Source organism: Cadophora gregata (genome assembly GCF_030347475.1).
Source record: "Cadophora gregata isolate MNR1 chromosome Unknown scaffold_17, whole genome shotgun sequence".
Lineage (NCBI taxonomy): Eukaryota > Fungi > Ascomycota > Leotiomycetes > Helotiales > Ploettnerulaceae > Cadophora > Cadophora gregata.
In genome coordinates this window covers 623,521-644,232 of record NW_026695940.1, presented here as the reverse complement: position 1 = coordinate 644,232, position 20,712 = coordinate 623,521, and the positions used below count along the sequence as shown (strand labels likewise).

At 49.5% G+C, this 20,712-nt stretch overlaps 6 protein-coding genes across 6 annotated transcripts; 5 read left to right on the top strand and 1 right to left on the bottom strand.

Annotated features, from left to right (window-relative positions):
• Positions 1-277: 277 nt before the first annotated feature.
• On the top strand, positions 278-3,653 carry ONS95_006032 (uncharacterized protein; the record flags this gene model as incomplete). The annotated part of the gene is made up of 5 exons (XM_058499469.1): positions 278-377; positions 428-470; positions 517-558; positions 609-3,269; positions 3,320-3,653. The coding sequence occupies 5 exons, from the start codon at positions 278-280 to the stop codon at positions 3,651-3,653; spliced, it is 3,180 nt and encodes a 1,059-aa protein (XP_058350513.1).
• Positions 3,654-3,769: 116 nt separating this feature from the next.
• On the top strand, positions 3,770-4,994 carry ONS95_006031 (uncharacterized protein; the record flags this gene model as incomplete). Its single annotated transcript, XM_058499468.1, has 1 exon — positions 3,770-4,994. The coding sequence occupies exon 1, from the start codon at positions 4,062-4,064 to the stop codon at positions 4,992-4,994; it is 933 nt and encodes a 310-aa protein (XP_058350512.1). The 5' UTR covers positions 3,770-4,061.
• Positions 4,995-6,136: 1,142 nt separating this feature from the next.
• On the top strand, positions 6,137-7,879 carry ONS95_006030 (uncharacterized protein; the record flags this gene model as incomplete). Its single annotated transcript, XM_058499467.1, has 1 exon — positions 6,137-7,879. The coding sequence occupies one exon, from the start codon at positions 6,137-6,139 to the stop codon at positions 7,877-7,879; it is 1,743 nt and encodes a 580-aa protein (XP_058350511.1).
• Positions 7,880-9,352: 1,473 nt separating this feature from the next.
• Positions 9,353-12,136, top strand: ONS95_006029 (uncharacterized protein; the record flags this gene model as incomplete). Its single annotated transcript, XM_058499466.1, has 2 exons — positions 9,353-10,708; positions 10,757-12,136. The coding sequence occupies 2 exons, from the start codon at positions 9,353-9,355 to the stop codon at positions 12,134-12,136; spliced, it is 2,736 nt and encodes a 911-aa protein (XP_058350510.1).
• A 659-nt stretch (positions 12,137-12,795) lies between these two features.
• On the bottom strand, positions 12,796-15,064 carry ONS95_006028 (uncharacterized protein). The gene is made up of 5 exons (XM_058499465.1): positions 14,536-15,064; positions 14,052-14,387; positions 13,890-13,978; positions 13,714-13,776; positions 12,796-13,655 (listed from the first exon to the last, which is right to left on the bottom strand). Exons 1-5 carry the CDS (start codon positions 14,806-14,808, stop codon positions 13,043-13,045), a joined length of 1,374 nt encoding a protein of 457 aa, XP_058350509.1. The 5' UTR covers positions 14,809-15,064; the 3' UTR covers positions 12,796-13,042.
• A 2,697-nt stretch (positions 15,065-17,761) lies between these two features.
• ONS95_006027 (uncharacterized protein) lies at positions 17,762-20,138 on the top strand (the record flags this gene model as incomplete). Its single annotated transcript, XM_058499464.1, has 2 exons — positions 17,762-20,055; positions 20,105-20,138. 2 exons carry the CDS (start codon positions 17,762-17,764, stop codon positions 20,136-20,138), a joined length of 2,328 nt encoding a protein of 775 aa, XP_058350508.1.
• Positions 20,139-20,712: the final 574 nt, after the last annotated feature.

Below are 20,712 nucleotides of genomic sequence, written 5' to 3'. Positions count from 1 at the left end.
CTTCTGAATGAAACTCTCCAGTCTCGAGATTTCTTTGGGACATTCAGATGTTGATGCCTCGCTTCTGCCTCATGTTTCGGGCCAAAATCAATTAAACTGCCTGGTGCACGGGCACGGTCGCGCTTTCTCGTGTAATCAGTCGCGTCAAGGCATCATCAATGTCGAGCCAAAATCTTCCAACAACGATTCCTCCACAGCACCATGAGATTTTGATCGATAAAGGCTACTTTGTACTGATATCAGGACTGGAGTATTGAGTTGGACATAGACTGTCAATATGCCTGCGGATATTCGGAGCTTTTTTGGGGGCAAGACAGCAACGCCTATTCGTGAGAAGGAGACCAAGAAGGAAGATGATTCCAAGAAGAAAAGAAGCAGTTAGTTCCACAGTATCTTCGATGGCTATCGGCCTACTGATTAGCTACAGAAAGCCGGAAAGTCATTGAAGATAGTGATGATGAGGAGGAGCCGTATGAATGCATTCCTCTACCTACTTTCACTTGCTCACATTAGTAGACCCAAAAAGGCAACCCCAAAGCCCACTGCGAAGAAGCCTGTGTAAGATCTATGACCTGGTTCTAGACGCATAACTGCTAACAGTCTTCTAGAAAGAAGGAATCTCTGAAGGGCGAAGAAACTAGCACAGCAGACTATTTTGCCTCCAGCTCCAAGCCTAAACCCAAGTCTACCCCTGTGAAGGCAAAGGCAGCTCCAAAAGTCGAAAATGGAAGCCGATCATCTGCACGCAAGAAGAAGACAAACACGTCATACAGCGAGCTGCAGGATGATGACGAGTTTGCTTTTCTGGACGCTGGTGATGATGCGTCGGACGACATCTTCGCAGCAGATGTAAAAAAATCTGGCAAACGGAAAGATGATGGATATGTTGAAATACACAGTGACGATGAGCCTGTCATTCAGCCAAAGAGGACAACCACGAAGGGAAAGCAATCACCGGCCAAGACGAAGAAGGAAGATGTCGAGATGAAGGATGCAGACTCAATTACTCTGGTAAATGACAGTGACGATGCCATGGTTATCGACAAATCAGCGCCGAAGGCTGGAAGCAAGAAGAGAAAGTCGGTGGATCTGGAATCGGATTCGGAAGAGGACGATATTAAGCCTGCTAATAAGGCCTTCAAGGTTAAATCCGCAAAACAACCTCCTGCGAAGAAAGCCCGGGCTCCCAGAAAGACCAAGGAAGTTGAGCCTGAAAGTGCGGCTTTACAGGCCATTCTGGACAACATTCCGACCATTCGAGCACCTACGCCTCCTCCGAAAGACCCGGACGCAAAATTTGACTGGAGAAAGGGTGCTGGTGGTGGTGGAAATGCGGGACCTCCACCAGCGGCAGGATCAAAAGACATACCAACGGGCCAAGAAAACTGTCTAGCAGGTATGACTTTCGTCTTTACAGGACTTCTCGAGACACTATCAAGAGAGGAAGGACAAGAGCTTGTCAAACGCTACGGAGGCAAAGTCACTGGCGCTCCAAGTAGCAAGACAAGCTTTGTTGTGCTGGGAAATGATGCTGGACCAAGTAAGCTTCGAAAAATTCATGATATGAAAATCAAGACAATCAATGAAGATGGTTTGTTCGCACTCATCAGTGTTTTGCCAGCCAATGGCGGAGATGGGAAAGCTGCCGAGAAAAATATGGAGAAAAAGAAGGCAGAAATGGAAAAGATCAAGAAAGAAGCAGAGGAGATGGAGAGAGAAGAGAAGAGAAAGGCTGCCGAGGTCGAAAGGGCTGAAAAGGAGGCCCAGAAACTCGCCAAATTGAAGGGAACTCAAGCTGCTTCCCCAGTGCGCAAGATCGACCCAAGTTCGCAGCTGTGGACAACCAAGTACGCACCAACTTCACTCAACCAGATCTGCGGCAACAAAAAGGCTGTAGAGCAAATTGGCGAGTGGCTGAGAGGCTGGCCAAAAGCCCACAAGTACAACTTCCAACACAAGGGTCCCGATGGACTTGGTGGCTTTCGAGCTATTATGATCCACGGTCCTCCTGGTATTGGAAAGACAACTGCTGCCCACCTGGCTGCCAAGTTATCTGGATACGACATCATCGAAAGCAATGCAAGCGATACTCGAAGCAAGAAGATGGTCGAAGCTGGGCTCCACGAGGTATTGAACAATACATCTCTGCGCGGATACTTCGCTGGCGATGGCAAGGATGTCGACCTACAGAAAAAGAAAATTGTTCTGATCATGGATGAGGTTGATGGAATGTCTGCCGGAGACCGTGGAGGTGTTGGAGCTCTTGCAAAAGTTTGTAAGACAACCGACATTCCCATGATCCTGATCTGCAATGAAAGAAGGCTACAAAAAATGAAGCCATTCGATTATGTCGCCTTCGACATGCCATTTAGACGACCAACTAGCGACCAAGTGAGATCACGTATTGCCACAATTTGTCACAGAGAAGGTCTGAAGCTACCTATGCCAGTGATTGAGGCGCTTATCGAGGGTAGCAACAAGGATATTCGGCAAATCATCAACATGATATCCACAGCAAAGATTGATCAAAATACCATGGATTTCGACCAAAGTAAGGCTATGTCCAAAGCTTGGGAGAAGCATGTTGTCCTGAAACCCTGGGATATCTGTCACAAGTTACTTGGCGGAGGCATGTTCGCTCCCTCCAGCAAAGCTACACTAAATGACAAGATCGAGCTCTACTTTAATGATCATGAGTTTAGCTACTTGATGATCCAAGAGAATTACCTCAGTACCAAACCTACGCTTGCTTCCAATCTCAATCCCCGAGAAGCACGCCTAAAGGCATTACAGCTCGCGGACCAAGCAGCAGAAAGCATTAGTGATGGAGACTTGGTAGACAGGATGATCCACGGTTCCCAGCAACAATGGAGTCTAATGCCAACACACGCCGTCTTCAGTGCTGTGCGGCCTGCGTCCTTTGCAGCCGGACTTATGACTGGCCAGACAGCTTTCACAAAATGGTTAGGCAACAACAGTAAGCTCGGAAAGCTTAGCCGATTTGTGAAGGAGATCCAGTCGCACATGCGATTGCGAACATCTGGAGATCGTCATGAGATTCGCCAACAGTACCTCCCTATGCTCTGGACCCAGATGATAAGGAGACTCGAGGTTGAGGGCAAGGACTGTGTGGAAGAAGTCATCGACTTGATGGACAGCTACTTCCTTACTAGAGATGACTTTGACAATATCATGGAGCTTGGACTGGGACCCCAAGAGCAGGAGAAAGTCCATTTGGAGACCCAGACAAAAGCATCGTTCACCAGACAGTAAGTACACCATGGCTCCCTTTTGGAACTGCACTGATCAACTCGGCTAGGTATAACGCCCGGACTCATCCTTTGCCATTTATGAAGGCAAGTAATGTCATAGCACCTGCAAAGGCGACGAAGCAAGCACCAGATCTTGAGGAAGCTTTCGAAGAGGAAGTAGACGAAGTGGAGGTTGCCGAAGTCAAAGATGACGACGATGAAACTGATCTGAAGAAAGACAAGTACATCAAGCAACCGAAGACCAAGAAGGCACCTGCAAAGAAAGCGCCAAAGAAGAAGGCTGCAAAGAAGGATGATGACGACGAAGAAGAGGATTCTGAAGATGCCAAGCCTAAAAAGGCAAAGGCCAAGCCCAAGGCGAAAGGAAAGGGAAAGAAGTGACATGATAGTTTCTGTATGAGTATATACTGCATCGTTATGGCATTTGGGCGAATAGCGTGGTTGATTTAGAATTCTATTGTGACAATAGCAGTAGGAGTCAAAATGCAGAGAATATTCCTTTCCTTACCTTTGTTCTCCTTGGCTGTTCGCCCCTACTCCAAAATTCCTGCTTAATTATATCTATTCTGGACCAGTGGTAGTCCCACACTTTCCTGAACCCCCAAACTCTCCAGCTCGAATTTTGTTCTCCGCGTTCTGGTTTTAATCTTGTGGTCTTTGTTCGGGCCTTGAACCTTATCTTTCTTTCAGCCCATTCTGATTTTGCGTAACCGAACATGAGCTGAGCGACAATTCGGAGATGTCTTTCAAGTACCAGATACCTGGAGTCAAGGACTCATTCACACTCACATGGCAAACAGCTGTGATGTTGTTTTCTTTTCCAACTCACAGTCAACAAAGGCTTTTGATTGCACTCCTATGCTTCATGAGGAAGAGAAAGAGGATTTAAACAAGTCCCTCTGCTTCTTCTTCCTCCTCTTTGCTGGCGCCATAGTCATTGTTCGGGTAACAAGAAATCGACTTGACTGCGGACAGGATATCCAACCCCAAGAATCGACTGTCAATTTTGATCTCATCAAGCTCAAAATGGACCGTGACTTCATTGTGCCGATCCGAGCGAGAAATTCTTGGTTCATCGAAACTCCTCGCCTCACGTTACGAAGTTTTGACCCAATGCCAACAGAAGTGGGTCCACTAAATCCAGCGGGCGTGATTAGAGATCTCCGTGCATATGAACAGATACACGGCGACCCCAACAATAATGTATTCGGTGCTAGAGAAAACCCCCACATGAAAGGCGACGATCTCCTGGAGCATATTTTGCGAGAGTGTTCGGCCCGCAAGCAGATTAAATTCATGATTGTTCTCAAGAGGGACAATCCTACAGCCGGTATGGACGTGGAAGGTGGGGAGTTGATTGGAGATATCGAACTTAATGCCCCAGACTCAGAGGGGAAAATAAGCATCATTGCAGGTTGTATTCACTGGCGGCATGCTGGTCAGGGTTATGACAAAGAGGCTTTTTATGCAGTATTCAAGCATGCATTCAAGAGTCTTTATCGAAAACAGCTTTTGCTTGAGACCAAGGCTGCTAACACAGGCCTTCAAGCCATGATGAGGAGTCTTAAACTTGAGCCTCTGGAAAGCCCAGGAGATCGCTGGATGAAAAGAAACCCACCCGAAGCCAGTGTGCTTTACACTTTTGACCTGGCAACTTGGGAGACAGCTAGACGAGAAGGAGGACTTCGCCCTCTTACACCCCCTCCGCCACTTGATTACTGACTGGTTTTCTTTGCTTTGTTCTAGATTCCATGCAATGAATTTGTATCTCTTTGTTATCAAATCTGCATCCTTTGGTTATACTTTAGTGCAGTGATTAACGAAGATCTGCTGCCCTATCATAAAATCAAATCCTTAATCATGCGTAATTATGTCATATTCCTGTCATTGTGAACACTGTGTTACAACTGCAGTATAGTGTGCAGATGTGATGTGTACCTGCATAACTTCACTGCATCACTGCATCAGATGCAGGAACCCGGCAGGATCCACCGACTGCTGCACCTCGATAGAATAGAATATCCACTTCGAATCGTGATTCAGCGCCACTTCTATTCCGTTTGCATCTCTATGGTGGCTGGACGTTACAATGTGCGAATTTTTCTCTGCGAGTCTTTGTGTGGCGTGTCGCATTCCATCAACTCAAAGACTCGAGAGGATTACCACAATGAAGGTAGGTCTTGGCATCTCAGTAGCATCTCTGGAATCTAGGTTTCATTGTTCCTGCCAGCCACCTTTGATGTGGTGATGGATGGTGTGACCCCTGTGGGATGCCTCAAGTTGGTGCAGAGATCACTGGCATACAAGGTGTTGCTCGGCCTACGCTCCCTAAGTTCTTGACTACCCTCGTTAACTCTGCCGTCGTTCTTTGTTTTGCCGATGTTGGAATTGAGGATCGTGGTGTTGCTACATGGGCACGCTGGGTTGCGCCGTGATGGAAGGAATGCGACACGATAGGCGGCATTCCACAACCCCACCACACATCACCCACAATCCCAATGTTCCGGCCCCTTTCAGAGTTGCAGACATTGCGATGGCTGGTCAAAGGACTGTCCCTTTCTTTGCTCCACGGACCAATCATTGACTATCACGTGTGGGGAAGATCCTCCCTTCAGAGACACCCGCATTCCATTCCCTATTGTGGGCGGAATATCGCACTATATTGCAGATAGCTGGTTGGATTTCGATGGATACGATCGGTACATAAGTATCTCCTCTCGGACAGCTTCGTAGCTTTTGCTGTCTCAGATTTCGAACCAGACTCCTTTCTTACATAGACTATCTCATCACTGATCCACACTGGGAAGACATCGGGATATACTTTTTGAAACTAAACCTCTCATTCACATCAGCCCTGACTCACTATGCCATTCTCCGCCGTTGCCTCCCACTCGGCCGATAAGATCCCCGATATGTATGTGCAAGGCTACGAGGAGCTCGGCAGTGACTTCTTTGACCAGTTTCTCACTTTCAGCCCTGCCGAAGCTGAGACTGGTGACTACCCACTACCAGAATCGACCCTAATGAAAAGAGCAAAAAGCCACTTCGAAGATGCATCACTGACCTCCACTGACGACAAAAGGAAGCGTGTTGTTGCCCTTGAGGATTCACGGCAAGGCGAATCTTGGGCGATGGAGCAGCGAACTCTAAAAGCCTCATACTCAACTTCAACCGACCAATTCTGCGCTTCAGGAAGAGCCGCGTCTGACAGTGAGCTGCTCAGCCTCGAAGGCATCTACTTAGATTCTCCTCAACTCCCGGCACACACCCAAACATCTCTTCCGACCTCGCCGACACAAGTCCCAGTATCTACATTGCGAAGAAAGAACCGCATTGTGGGGTCTTTGTCAAGGACCTTCAATAGAGGAGCCTCGAGCCTCGATAAAAGCGCACTTCGAAGTCCCATCAGAAAAGCAAAGTCGATCCCAGCCATGATGCAAAATAGCAATCAAAACAACAACAGCTTCGACCTCTGGGGTCAGAAGCTTGATCTGGACGCTGCGAAGTTCAACTTCGACTTCGAACAGGATGATGCGCCGCTGTCGCCACGCTCCTCTGCCAGAGTTCCAGATGTGCTACAATTCTCGGACGCATACGATGATCAAAATGGAGAGCTTCTGGACGGCATGTCATACAAACACGCCCTAACACAGCACTTCGTCCGTCCAACGCCATATGATACGCCGCTTTCGACTCCGACGTTAGACCGCTTTCCTTCGCGACAGACGAGTCAACAACTACGTTTGGATAGTGCACTGTTCCCAGTCACGCCTCAAGCTCCACATGCTTCTTCATCTTGGTCACAACTGCCAGGCTCTCCCGACTTCAACACATATGGAAACTCGACGCTGTACCCCGAGATAGATCCTCCAATCTGGTGGAATCATGCTGCGACAGCACCCTTGGCTCAGCCATCCCCAAATAACTTCCAAACCAATCCTCAGCGAGCAACCAAAAGTCTCGCATTGCAGCTGCAGAATGATCTCGCATTCGACAACAACGAGATGGGATACAATGCTTCAGGCATTCCAAACGGACTTATGATCCAAATGCCCGACACATCCGCCCAGCAATCCTTCGTCTTGAGCTCTCCGCCCATGCTCCCGCCGCAAGGCTATTTCCCCACCCCTCACTCTCAGCCCCACCAGCAACAGCACCATCAGCACCCACAACAACATCACCAACAACACCACCACCAACGTCCAAACCATAACCGGCAAGCCTCCCACCACGCCCAGTCAAGGCATCCCCAACAGTCCAGTCCCATACGTAAGAGTCGTTCAGGATCCAGCGACTCCGAATCACCCTCCCCTAGCTGCTCAACGCCGGCAGGCTTCAGCGTCCGGAAGCGAAAGACGCCCAAGACAAGTAAGCAGTCGACCCCCAGGACACCGAATACAGGTGCCGTCGACTTTGTCAACTACACACCCAGTGACAGCAGGAAGATCCTGACGGGTGTTGCGCCGAGTGGCTCCTCGAAGACGAAGGCGAGGAGGGAGAAAGAGGCTCTTGATAAGAGGAGGAAGCTGTCCCAGGCTGCGCTGAGGGCTGTCAGGGCGGCCGGTGGAGATGTTGATAGCCTCGTCGAACAGGGTCTTTTCGTTTGAGCGTTTCTTTTGTCTTTCGTTTCTTGTTCTACTGGACAGATAAAACCTTTCTAATAGGTTCTGTTAATACCTGTGTGTGGGAAGAAGGGCGTATGAAAACAGTCCCTACTGAGACTCGGAGGGATTACCTAGGTAGGTACTTAATCAAAGAAATTGCTTGTAGCAAACAAATCTTCTTGAACTCCCTACCATGCCGTGAAGTCCAAGTTACTTGAACCGATTCCCTATTTCTGATGTAAGTCCTGGTTGTCATCTGTATCTTATGAGGTAAACTCGGCTCCTTATCCTTCCTTTCTCGGCCACAGTAGGGACGGTGCTGTACTCGACGCTTTCAGTCCTTTCAACTTGACCTTTGCTTGCCACCGTCTGTTTGCATTCTGTGGCACCAAAACTGGCTTTTCACGACAGCTGATTCAGTATACTTCAAATGAATGCATCCAACTCAACATTACAAGCAGGCAGGATCAAGGAAGTCGTTGATTTTCACTTTCTTTAAAGTTGAGATCGTCTGTTTCAACCCCCTGTTAGTCATCACTCAAAATGAGCTCTCGGGAGCTGTTAGCATCGTCAACTCCTTAACCCTGCATATCATACCGCCGCCAAGCGGTTGTGTTGTGTTAACTTATCGACCTCAGAGAGACCCGCGTGGAGCGAGCATCCTGACAATCCACTGATGACATCGACATCCGTCAATCGTCAGCCTTACAGGACAAGAGCAAGACCAAGACCAAGACCGCCTGCACCGGGCCTCACAGTCTACACCCAGAATTTCAAAGCAACGAAGTAGCAGCGCGTTGATTCGATGTCGAGAGACGAGCCCGCTGGTCGGGCTATTTTGAGACCTTGCGGCTGGACTGGCGCAAGGGTTTTGGGGGCTTTTCTTGGCCAGGGCTGAGAATCGGGTTCATTTGATCCCCAGCGCGCCGTCATGGTGTCGCCGTCATCTCTTTTCTGCTTCGGTTTCGAATAAGTCCTTTTCTTCGTCTTTCGATCGATAGCTTCATCTTGCGATTTCTCTTTTATCTAATTCGCATTCTTGTTGTTTCATCTGCCTCACTGAAGCGCGTATGCGATCAGCCTTGCCGCGGAGCCCTACCGGCGCGCGAACCAACAACCTGGCAGTGTGCCGCGTTTGCAGACGTCGAGCGACGGTGACACAATCCGGACACAGTACAGAGTCATAGGGAGGGGCGATAGTCGCGGAGGAACAACATCTTGATTGAAGCGGGTGTTGAGAGAGACATCTAGGCTTCCCTCCAGGACTGGTAGTCAGTCGCTGGCAGGTTCAGGTGCGCGGGGCGATTGAATTGCGCTGGGTAATCCAAGTCCGAATCCTTCGAATCTCTTGGAGTTATTTCAGTGCTGCCTGTTCTGACATCGTCTTGGCAGTTCTTACATTCGTTACAAGTTCGCATCATCCGTTGCCTTGGATATATATCTTGAGTTGGAGTAACAGAATAGCTTCGTTAGGGCATGGCCAATTCTGGTTCCGGCGATGGCTACCCCTACCCGTGGGGCGGTTCCGATCCCAGGAGACCAGACTTGAGGCATCAGGGGTCGTCGTTATCAGATGTTAGTTCGTTGGGTGGTTATCAGCCTGATCATAGGGATTCTGTTGTCTCGCTACCTTCACCATCTTCAGAGCACCCGAGATCGGTTTCGAGAGATGAAGTGGATATCAGCCGAGTTCAGATATCGTCTGGTGGGAGTTCGGGAGTTGCATCGCCATCTGAGAGAGCCAGAAGTCATAGCAGACTGTCAGAAATGCTTCCAGAGACGCTACGTGTTGGTACCCCCTCGCCAACCATAAGGTCGGGATTCAACATATTTCGAAATTCACAGTCTTATGAGCCCATATCAAGTCCGAATGTAGGACCAAGCAAATCTACGCGATCATCGAGGCGCTTTTCAAGCAGAAGGACTGGATCGAGTAGTTCTTTAATCAATACGAAACATGGCACGATTCATGAAGGAGAGGAGATTGATATGAGTCTTTTAGGAGCTGCAATGCCGATGGGCATGGCTAGTCACAAAACAGGCTATGCATCCGTGGATGAAGAGGATGTAGGAGCAAGCGTTCTCTCGCCCATGAGTTTCGACGTCTCCTCATTTCTTGGACCTCCGCAAAATGAGCAGCAACTCAAAGAAGTCAATCGACAAGAAGCTGCGGGTATTCTTACTGGAGGCTTAGGTGCTGGATGGAAGCCAGATACTACCATTAGGAGTACGGATCTGTACGCGAATGTACCGCCAACTCCCAAGACGCCAGGAGGCTTATCACGGGGGATGTCATTCCGGAGTCCATCATTCAAGCGGAGTCCTGGGCTGTCAAGGAAGCAAACGGTACGAGAACTAGGTCAGATTGAAGCGAACAAGCGCGGGGAGATCATTGAGGTCATTGTTGAAGAACCAACAGTTGATATCAGCTCATTCGCTGGCGACAGTTCTGCGTCTGTCAACTTTGACCAAATCGAAAACCAGACAGGAACCCGTAAAAACACCATCCCGGTCGCGACAGTGGAAGTCTTCTACCCGCAGGATAATTGGAAGCCATTTTCGATGAGATGGCCGTACATAAGTGCGCTTATTGTTATTTCGGTGGTTCTGGCTGGCGCACAAGAATACCTGCTCCAGAAAGGCGCCATCTATACTTTCACTTCCGCGTCAAACCTAAGCACGTGGAGTTACTTCACGTTCAAATATCTTCCGACGTTGGTCGCTGTCTCATTCGGTGTTCTGTGGCAAGTGACAGACTTTGAGGTTAAACGGTTGGAAGCATATTACCAGCTCTCCAGGCAGGGGGGAGCACTAGCTGCCGAGTCGATCAATGTGAGTTATCATATGTGTATTAGCGAGGCACAAACTAACGTGATGCAGGTCGACTACATCACTTTCTTCAATTTTCTCCGACCAATCAGAGCGTTGACATACAAGCACTATGCAGTTGCCGTCTCGTCGCTTGCAACACTCATGGCAGTATCGCTTGTCCCCACGCTTCAAGCTGCTTCAATAGAGCTTAAGAAGAGCCAAAGATCGGATCAACCCGAATTCAAGGACGAGCAAGAGATCGTCATCAACGCAATCTTGTCTCGTGTACTCAGTGGTATTCTAGTCCTCATTGCAGGACTGGGGTCATTCCTCGTTTGGCAACTTGGAACTAGGCCATCTGGTCTTGTAGCGGATGTCAAGGGGATTGCTGGCATCGCAGCCATGGCTAACCGAAGTCATATTTTGATGGACTTCAAGAATATGGACACGGCAACGCCCGAACTAATTCATCAAACACTCAAATCTCACCGATACTCGCTTAGGAACTCTTCGCTTGCTCCAGAAGACAAAGTTCCTCTCACACAAGAAGAGAAGGACAAATACGATCAGCAAACCCGACAAGAAAACCCTCACCCTCTCATGCTTAGGCTTGTGGCCGGTATCCCCTTCGTCATCGGCATGTTCCTCTTCATGATCCTCATCCCCATCATCTTGTTCGTCCACGCCGCAAATCCCCTCACAACAAAAGTCCCATGGTTCTTGACCGCACTTGCCGTCTGCATCAAGCTCGCCTGGGGCACACTCGAGACCGACGTCCGCATGATCGAGCCCTTCTACATCCTCTCCAAACGCCACGCCTCCCCCAAAACCCTCACTCTAGACTACACTGGCATGGCCTTCGGATGGATGCCCATCCGCGCCTTCGCCAACGGACACTTCCTCGTTGGCCTCGTAGGTCTCGGCTCCGTATTCGCCGAAATCCTCACCATTTGCTCGACATCCTTCGCCAACGTGTCCGGCATGAACTTCACCAAGGGCGGGCCAGGTTCCGGGTCTGATGGACCAGATTCGACACACGACCGCCGAGCCTCTCACGATACTGCCGGCGAAGAAACCTTCCTCTCTTTCTGGCTCTCCTTCGGCCTGGCGATCTTCATAATCACCTTCCTGTGTCTCGTCGCAACACTCGTTTACTCCCGGCGTCGACACCCATTTCTCCCGCGCCAGCCTAACACCATCGCTTCCATTCTCGCTTTCATCCATCAGAGTAAGATGTTGTATGATTTCGTTGGCACGGAGAAGATGAATAATGATGAGATGGTGAGGAAGCTGGCTAAAGTGGGGAAGACGTATGGGTTAGGGTGGTTTGTGGGCAGAGATGGGGAGATGCATTGCGGTGTTGATGAGGAAGAGTTAACTGGGGCTTATAAGCATGGCGATGATGCGAGGAAGGCGAGTAGGCCGTGGGATTTTAATGAGTTTTATTGATTGGCTTCTTGGGTGGGGGGAGGGGGGGGGGGGGGGGGGGGGGGGCTGCTGACTATGAGAAGGTGTTCGGTTGGACATGGCTTCTACGGGGTCGATTGGCTGGTGCATGAGCGGGTGTTTAACTGAGGAAAAAGCTCTTCTTTCTAGAGGCGGTCTACGGGCCTTGCCCTTGACATTGGATACTTCTGGTCTGGGATTGGAGGTGTACTCGGTGTAATTAGTTTAATGTTGCATGATGATTGCATAGACTTTGTACGGAGAGAAGATTGGCGTCATATAAACTCTACAAAATGAACATAATACCCAGTGTAGTTCCACTAATGGTCGGTTCCCCTTTCAACCTTCGGGAACTCAGCAGCTTCACAGAGGGGAACCAACTATTACTCGCGAAGATCTTTCTCTGACAAGGGTATCGTTGATATGCCCTGTCCCAAGGGATAAGATCGGTCATGCAGAATCTACTGGTATGAAGCTGTATGTCTATGGAAATAGATAGGTCTCGGCCGTGATGAGTTCCATGGTGTAGTAAGTGGCTGAGGCACAGGCTTGACGGGATAGTAGTCGGTTTCGTCTCGCTTAGATATCAAAACAAGTAAGTCGGTCCTACGGGGGAGCATGATGTTTTTAAACTTGACACTCCCACATAAGAGAAGAAAACAATTTTCTAAAGTACAATTCAGGTCATGTTTTTATTTTTCTGTTTATCAAGTCCTACAGGAATAGTTGTTGTCAAGCTGAATGCGTATAATAGCATGTATGCTACTTCAAGATTGCTTCTGTACACAACTTTTCTTTCCAAATTAGACGATTGGTCCTCGCCAGGCCCACATACAATGCAGTCTCTCTTCTGTCCTAATGTCCCCAAGCATTACATGCTCCACATCACAACCTCTCACACCAACCGACCTACTCCAAAACCCCACCTCCCTTCCCATCCCCCGCACCATCCACACTCTCCCCCACAAGCCTACACCTCCTCCTCGCATCCAGAAACATCATAAACTGACCATACGTCTCAGGCACAATCCTCACATCCCTCTTCACCTCAAACGTATAATTAAACGTCCCCGTCGGCTTCGTCTCCCCATGCTCAATATCCCTCACCTTACTATCAACCCGGATCTGAATCCGGCTGCTCCCCTCCGGACTCATCTTATGCAGCGAGCCATCCTCCACCAGCTCACTATCCGAGTACGCCACCGTGGCAGTCAGGTACAGCACTGAGCCTACAGGGACGGGATTCTCGAATACGGAGGGGTCGAGGGAGAGGAATGTGGGGCGGGTGTGTGAGATGGAGGAGGCGCAGGTGAAGGCTAGCTCGAAGGTGGATTTCAGGAGGAAGCCGCCGAAGATCATGAAGTTGTGGCGGTTGCGGTATTGCGGCTGCATGATCTGCACGGTTTGGATGGTCGTGTTGCGCATGTAGAGTGCGGAGGCGGGTTTCCGGGTGGGCGTGTTGGGGTTGTGGTAGTCTTGTTGGGTGAGCCAGATTTGGTGGATTAGGTCGGATTCTTCGTCGCTGTGGGTATGTGTGTTAGTTGATATTTTGGGAGGAGAGGGCAGGGGGTTAGACTTACTTGGGGGTTTGCTTTCGTAAGGCCAGAGCTGCGGCTGACTTCTTCCGGGCATAGTTTGCTTCTCTGTAAATGAATTAGCACATATACATCCAGCAGTCGGTTGCCTTCGGCAGCGAAAAGTAGTCCTCTGACAGGAAAAGCCTTGCGACATTTGAGATTAAATAAAAGTACCGTACCCTTGAGCAAACATAGATTTCTCTTCTGGAGTCTCAGTGATGAGAGGACTGATAGCAACAGGCTTCTTAGTCGTTGGATCCAACGAGACCTATCTTCCATAAGCAAACGCCACTTTCATCTCTCTACCTCAAGCCAGGTCCTCTACTCGAATGAAAACATACCATAGTAAACGCACAAGTAAGAAGCACATCCTCCTCGCTTCTCTTCTCCCCCTCCTTCGCCGCCTTCGCAACCTGAATCGAGATCTCCATACTACTCCTCCCAGTAGCAAAACTGACCTGTCCACTCAACTCTAGATCACAGATCTCGCTCAATGGATGTTTGAGCGTGATTCGGTCGACGGCAGCGGTGACGGTCATTACGGAGTCGCCTGTGTGCTTGTAGGCGATTACGCCGGCGAGGGCGTCGAGATCCATGAATATCGTTCCTAGACGGATGTGTCCTGAGCTGTTGATGTAGCTGTCTAGCAGCCAGGGGTCGCGGGCTAGTGGGAGGATCTGGGAAATGTCAATACTCATTCTAGAAACTGATAGCTCATGGAACCGTAGAAAAAGATGACTAGGATCCAGAAACCCCAATTCTTGTCCCCATGAACAGGTATATGGCAGAGGATATAAGTATAAATATGAGCACGTGATGACTTACAACCCGCGTGAAGCTCTCCTTGGGGCTCTTTGGCGATATATCCCGCTCATGAATAGCAGTCGGCACCGCCAGCGATGGGTTCTCCCCAGCTTGCTGCTTGCGAAAAGCTTCGATGAAGGGAGTCCGCGTCCGCATGGCTGTTAGTTCACCGTACACGCCATCTGTGGTTCTTCGCGGGGTTGAAGAGAAGAATCGTGATTGGGGTCGTGGATGAGATGTCCGTAGACATCGTGACAGATGCGACAGGGAGTTTGGTCGGAGTTTGGATGGCATGGTTGTGGTGGTTGGGTGGCTTACATGGGGATGAGAGGAGGAGGGAAGGGAAGGATCGTGAAGGTGAGATTTGAGGTTGAGGGTTTGTTATCGGTAAGTTACGGAGGGTTCGGTAAGGAGTTTTGTCTGGTACGTGAATTACTCGGGGCTTTTGGTCTCTACATATTTCGATATTTACGTTATTGTGTTTACAAGATGCTGCCTTCTGGTTTGCATCTTATTGAAACTCTTTCTCATGATTTGTTATTTTTGATGATGTTGGAGTTGTGAGGCTTTACCGAGACTTGCTTCTTATTGGCTTGCCTGTGCATGTCAGATGCAGGATTTGGGTCGATGCCAAGATACCACTGGATCTTTGTTTACTCCAACCACAAGATAAACATCAACAGAAATTGTGATGTTCTAGAGCTACAGAAAATGCTTCTCTCTTGCTTCTCTGCATGTCAGGTCTTTATAATGTCAAATAAGCCATCACATGATCTACACTCGTGACCAAGGTCTAAAAATAGGGAGTTCAAGATTAACATTCGACGATCAAGTCCAGACGAAAAAAGATCTCCAAACAACCTGCGTGACATGACATGACGTGCAAAGAAGAATTGGAGAAGCTTTTCAATCTTCAGCAGAAATCGGAGACCGCGCGGGACCTTATTTTGTCGCCAGAGCCGTGGGAGAAAAGATGATTCGTCGCGGACTTCGCAGTGTTGACCACGGTTGTCGAGATGGGGCCGAGACTTGACACAGCAGTTGCTTCATGACCTTCGGGCGGGCGGTTTGAAGGGCACGGTTGGACGGTTGGACGTTTATCGGGGATACTTGCAGAAGGGAAACCTTGTCTGATTATGAGTGAGTGGCTGATGGATTTCATGCGTTTGTGGTCAGGTGTTGATGGAGGAGAGCAGAAAGTTTGGATTAATTTGCGGTACGCACAGGAGATAACCTCATCGTGAGACTGCAAGATAGGGATGAATAAGAGGGAGTTCAAGTACCGTTCCGCTGTCTTTTGAACTTTAAACCTTACTGGGTCAATCTAAAAGTTAGTGAGTACTGGCCCGAAAGGAAACTTCGGTATGAACTAGAAAAGTAGAGATTGAGGATTGCACACACTGAATCGTGTCTGGGGATAATATGGGATGGGATGAGCTGGATTTCAGACTAGTGAAATTAACTCTGGGGTTTGGACGTTTGGAAGGTTCCTGGGCCCCTTGGAGTCCGCCTGTCGCGTTCTGGAGCGAATACGCTGGAAGTACGCGAAGGTCCTCGTCCTGTTGGGCGCAGATGTCTTACTTCAGTGACTCGAGGGTTGGAAAAATAGCTCTGGAGAAGATCGTTATTTGAGATACGAGGCTCCTGATTCTTCAATTGTCTTGTATAATCTTGTCGAGGAGGCAGTGCAAAGGGTCAATTGTTTACCGGAAAGAAAGGAGATTATTTGACTCCTTTCAGCGCCTTCTGCCCAGCACCAGACGTGACGTGTTACAGGCTCACGGAAGACCACACATCCATTCCCACTTGCTGAGTTTGCAGGGCAGAAAGGGTTTGGTTTGGCGCGGAGAATTCGGCAGCTTCATTCAGTGGGTAGCGGCCGTTGTCGATGAGATAATGAAGTCAGTGGTTTCTGGTGAGATCTTGGGTGCGTCACTTGGTCTTCTTGTAAGGTCCTTGGAGGCTGGAATGCCAGCAGTGGCAATGGATGGCCAAGGGCTTGAGATATGGAAAACTCTGTGATGGCAGGGACCTGAGCGCGAGTGCTGACGAGTATGACTTTGTTTTCCCTGTAAGGACATTCTCTACATGTGAGGAGGCTGATGTCAATCTTTGCTTGCAGAGCTATTCGAGAAATATGTATTTATCAAGGGATCCCTTTATTTACCTGACTGCGGTCCAGTGAGCTGGCTCGGCTGGATTCAGGGGCATATCCAGGGTTATTTTGAGGAGGAACCGGATCTGAAGATCACAGATGGATGGAAGGATGGATGGTTGGTTGGGCGAGAACATCCGCAGGGGCGTGTCTCTAGCGCCGCGCAATACTTAGATCAGTTTAAAGTTATTTGCGCCAAGCTGGAACAGGCCAGGGGGCAGGGCATTGATTGGGCGGACCAGGAGATTAGCTGAATGCTCCGCCACGCCCACGCACGTCCCGAGGTCTCCTGCTCTACTGCCGACCCCTGGCTTCACTCGGTCCACGCGAGACCTCCTATCTCCCCTCCCAGTGCCCAATGCCAGTCTGCCAGTGTCAATGTCAAGTAGTCTCGCCCAAGTCCCCCAGTCCCCGTCTCCTCGTCTCGCCGCCCAGCCAGCCAGTCCATCCATCTACCTGCACTGCACTGCGAGACTGCACACTGCAGTCCTTCCTGCCATCTGCACCACTCAGCCCAGCCAGCCAGCCAGCCAGCCAGCCAGCCAGTCCGGTTTGACTGCATTCCATTCCATTCCCATCCTGCATCCTGTCCCTCTCGCAACCCCCTTCCTTTCTTTTCGTTATCAACAACTTCGATACCCCCCCCCCCCCCCCCCCCCCCCCCCCCCCCCATCAACACTACACCACCACGGTCGACATCTCTCGTTCGTCTCGTCCGAATACTCCGCCATCTATCTCTCGCAATATCACTCGTTACCGTGAGCTGGAACCCTCACAATCCCTCTGCGATCCTCCCTCCCCTTCTCCCAACAACGACCTCTTCGATACAATCGTTCCACGCCGCTCGCTACCACTCATCGTTCAACCTGCAGCCCGTTCAGGAACTCGCAGGCACAGTCAACCACCCGTTCAAAGGATTCACGACAAATAAATAAGAACAATTGCCTTGAACAGAAGGGTGCGACCAAGAACTAAAGGAGGAGGCTCGACACTTCCCGGGTACCAAAGACTCCACGACCAGTTCAGGAGTTCCGGGCAAGACAAACTCTCCCTACACGCCGCGACGGTTTCCGTCAATATATCCTCGCAATCATGCGGTCCTCGACATTACTTTCGCCTTTCATCTCTATCCTCTCCCTGCTCTCCCTCTTCTCCGGTGCCTCCGCTGTCAGATTAATCGAGTCAAAGTCCCTCAACACCTGCCAAGATAATTCTAGTTTCACAGCAAGTCTGTTCAATGTCGTCTTCACACCGAATAACAGAACCCTTACATTCGATGTTGTCGGTGTTTCTTCAATTCAGGGCAATGTCTCCTTTGGAATTGAGGTCTTTGCCTATGGATACCGGTTCTTGAAGCAAACACTCGACCCATGTAACATGGACTTGGCTGGAATGTGCCCCATGTCTACTGGCCAGATCGATATTCAATCAAACTTGGTGCTGGACGAAGATGCTGTCAGCCAAATTCCCGGAATCGCTTTCGGTGTCCCCGATCTAGATGCCAACGTCAAGATTCATATCAATGCAACATCCAACCCTGATGTCAGTTTGGCTTGCGTGGAGGCAAATCTTTCTAATGGGCAATCCGTTGATCAGAAGGGTGTTTCATGGGCGACTGCTGTAATTGCTGGTATGGCTCTCGTAGCTTCAGCCGTCACATCCGGATTAGGTCACTCGAATACTGCAGCACACGTGGCGTCGAACGCACTGTCTCTCTTTGGATACTTCCAGGCCCAGGCCATTGTTGGATTGACCGCGGTTCCTCTCCCACCTATCGTTCAATCATGGACCCAGAACTTTCAGTGGACCATGGGTATTATCCGGGTCAGCTTCATGCAAACTATCGCTACCTGGTATCAAAAGTCAACTGGAGGAACCCCAGGTACTCTTCTCAACAGTCTCACCACGACATCTGTTCAGGTCCTCAAGAAGAGGTCAACCAGTACTGAGATAAACAAGCGATCAGTTGACGAAACCATCAGACTTCTCACCCATGCCCACAACTTGAGCAAGCGTGCCACCGAAACTGCTTCTGGAACCTACGTCGTCAAGGGAATTAAGAGAGTTGCATTCCGTGCCGGTATTGAAGCAACAAACCTTTTCTTGACCGGTCTCGCTTTCTTCTGTATTTTCATCGCATTCACCATCATCTTCGTCTCCCTGTTCAAGGGTTTTTGCGAACTTGCAGTGCGATCAAAATGGATGAAGAGTGACAAATTCGAGGATTTCCGTAATGGCTGGTTCACCGTCTTGAAGGGTATCATGTTCCGTATGGTTCTCATCGGGTACCCTCAGATGACCATTCTGTGCTTGTGGGAATTTACCCAGATCGATTCACCCGCCGAGGTTGTTTTGGCCATTTTCTTCTTCTTCGGCATGACTGGAACCTTAGCCTGGGCCGCTCTCAAGGTGATCCGCATCGCAAAGCGATCCGAGGAGATGCACAAGAACCCAGCATATATCCTCTACTCTGACCCGGCTTCTCTCAACAAGTGGGGATTTCTATACGTTCAATTCAGAGCTACTGCGTACTACTTCATCCTCCCGACTTTGGCCTACATTGTTGTCAAGGGAATGTTCATCGCTTTCGGCCAAAACTCCGGAACCGTTCAGGCTATTGCATTGTTGCTTATCGAGGCGATCATCTTGATTGGAGCCAGCGTTATTCGACCATGGATGGACAAGAGCACTAACAGTTTCAATATCGCTATCTGTGCCGTCAACTTTGTCAACGCCGTCTTCCTTCTCATCTTCACGGATGTCTTCAACCAGCCAGGCATAGTGACTGGCGTTGTGGGAGTTGTATTTTTCATTCTGAACGCAGCATTCTCTCTGGTCCTCTTGATTCTGGTCTTGATTGCCACGGTCTATGCTTTCATCAGAAAGAACCCAGACAGCCGATACCAGCCAATGAGCGATGACCGTGCATCCTTCATCAAGTCGCAAACTCAGTTGACTACTGAGTTGGATGCTTTGGGAGCCACTGCACGAGGCGACAAGAGTGGCAACTACAACAAGCACAACCTTGACTTGGACGATGATAATGATTCATGGTCTTCCGATTCGATGAGAAACCCAGCCAACCAGCCACTTCCTCCCTCCACTGCCAACTCCGGAGCAGCATATAGAGAGCCTCCTCATTCTCCAGTAGACCCATCTGTTCCACTGTTCCCAGCCGGTCGTGGTCCTCCACCAAACTACCAGGATAACAATCGTGGGATGTATGAGAACGTTAATCGTAACATGAGCGATGTTCCTTTGATGGGTGGTAGACCAGGGCCATCGCCCAGCCCATACCGCGATTCGTCAAACTCGAACCTTTCAGCGGCATATAGATCACAACATACTGCAAGTCCTGCGGGATTCAGAAACAACAATAATGCCAGGTAATAACTCCAAACTTCCATGTCCATGCTCATAACTGACATCCTCTAGTCCTTGGCAGCGTGGAGCCGGTTACGAACATTAATGAATGGGCTTAATTGGCGTTCTGCCTGATCGAGTGTCTATGTCGATCCTATGGGGCTGGTGTTATTTGTATATTTTGCTGCTCAACACTCGCCTCAGCACCGAACTCGGCAGCCGGCTGTGCGTAGAGCGATTTTCTGCATTGGAATGGCGTGGTTTTGACTCCTGTATAATGGACACGTGAATCGCATATTTGGCTACTTAGGCCTCTCACCATAACTCGGACCACAACCAAACCCAACACCGTGGATCCATACACCACAAACCTAGTATCGAAGGGAATAAAAAAAATTTCATTGTGTTTGGGCATGGGAATGGGGCAGGCTAAGGATTTCACTTCCTCGGGTGGAATTGGTGCAGGCGGACGAGACGGTGTACAGAAAGAGGAACTGGGGTTTTTGCATGCATGGCCTTTGGATGTTGCTGTTGATTGCGCATTCGAGGCTCATAAAGTACATAATCAATCAACTCAGCGCGCGCGTTTTTGGGGGTGTGGATGGATGGATGGATAGATAAATTGCCTCCTACTAGAGGAAGGCGGACAACATGGCACGGCGTGTACCATAGACTATTAT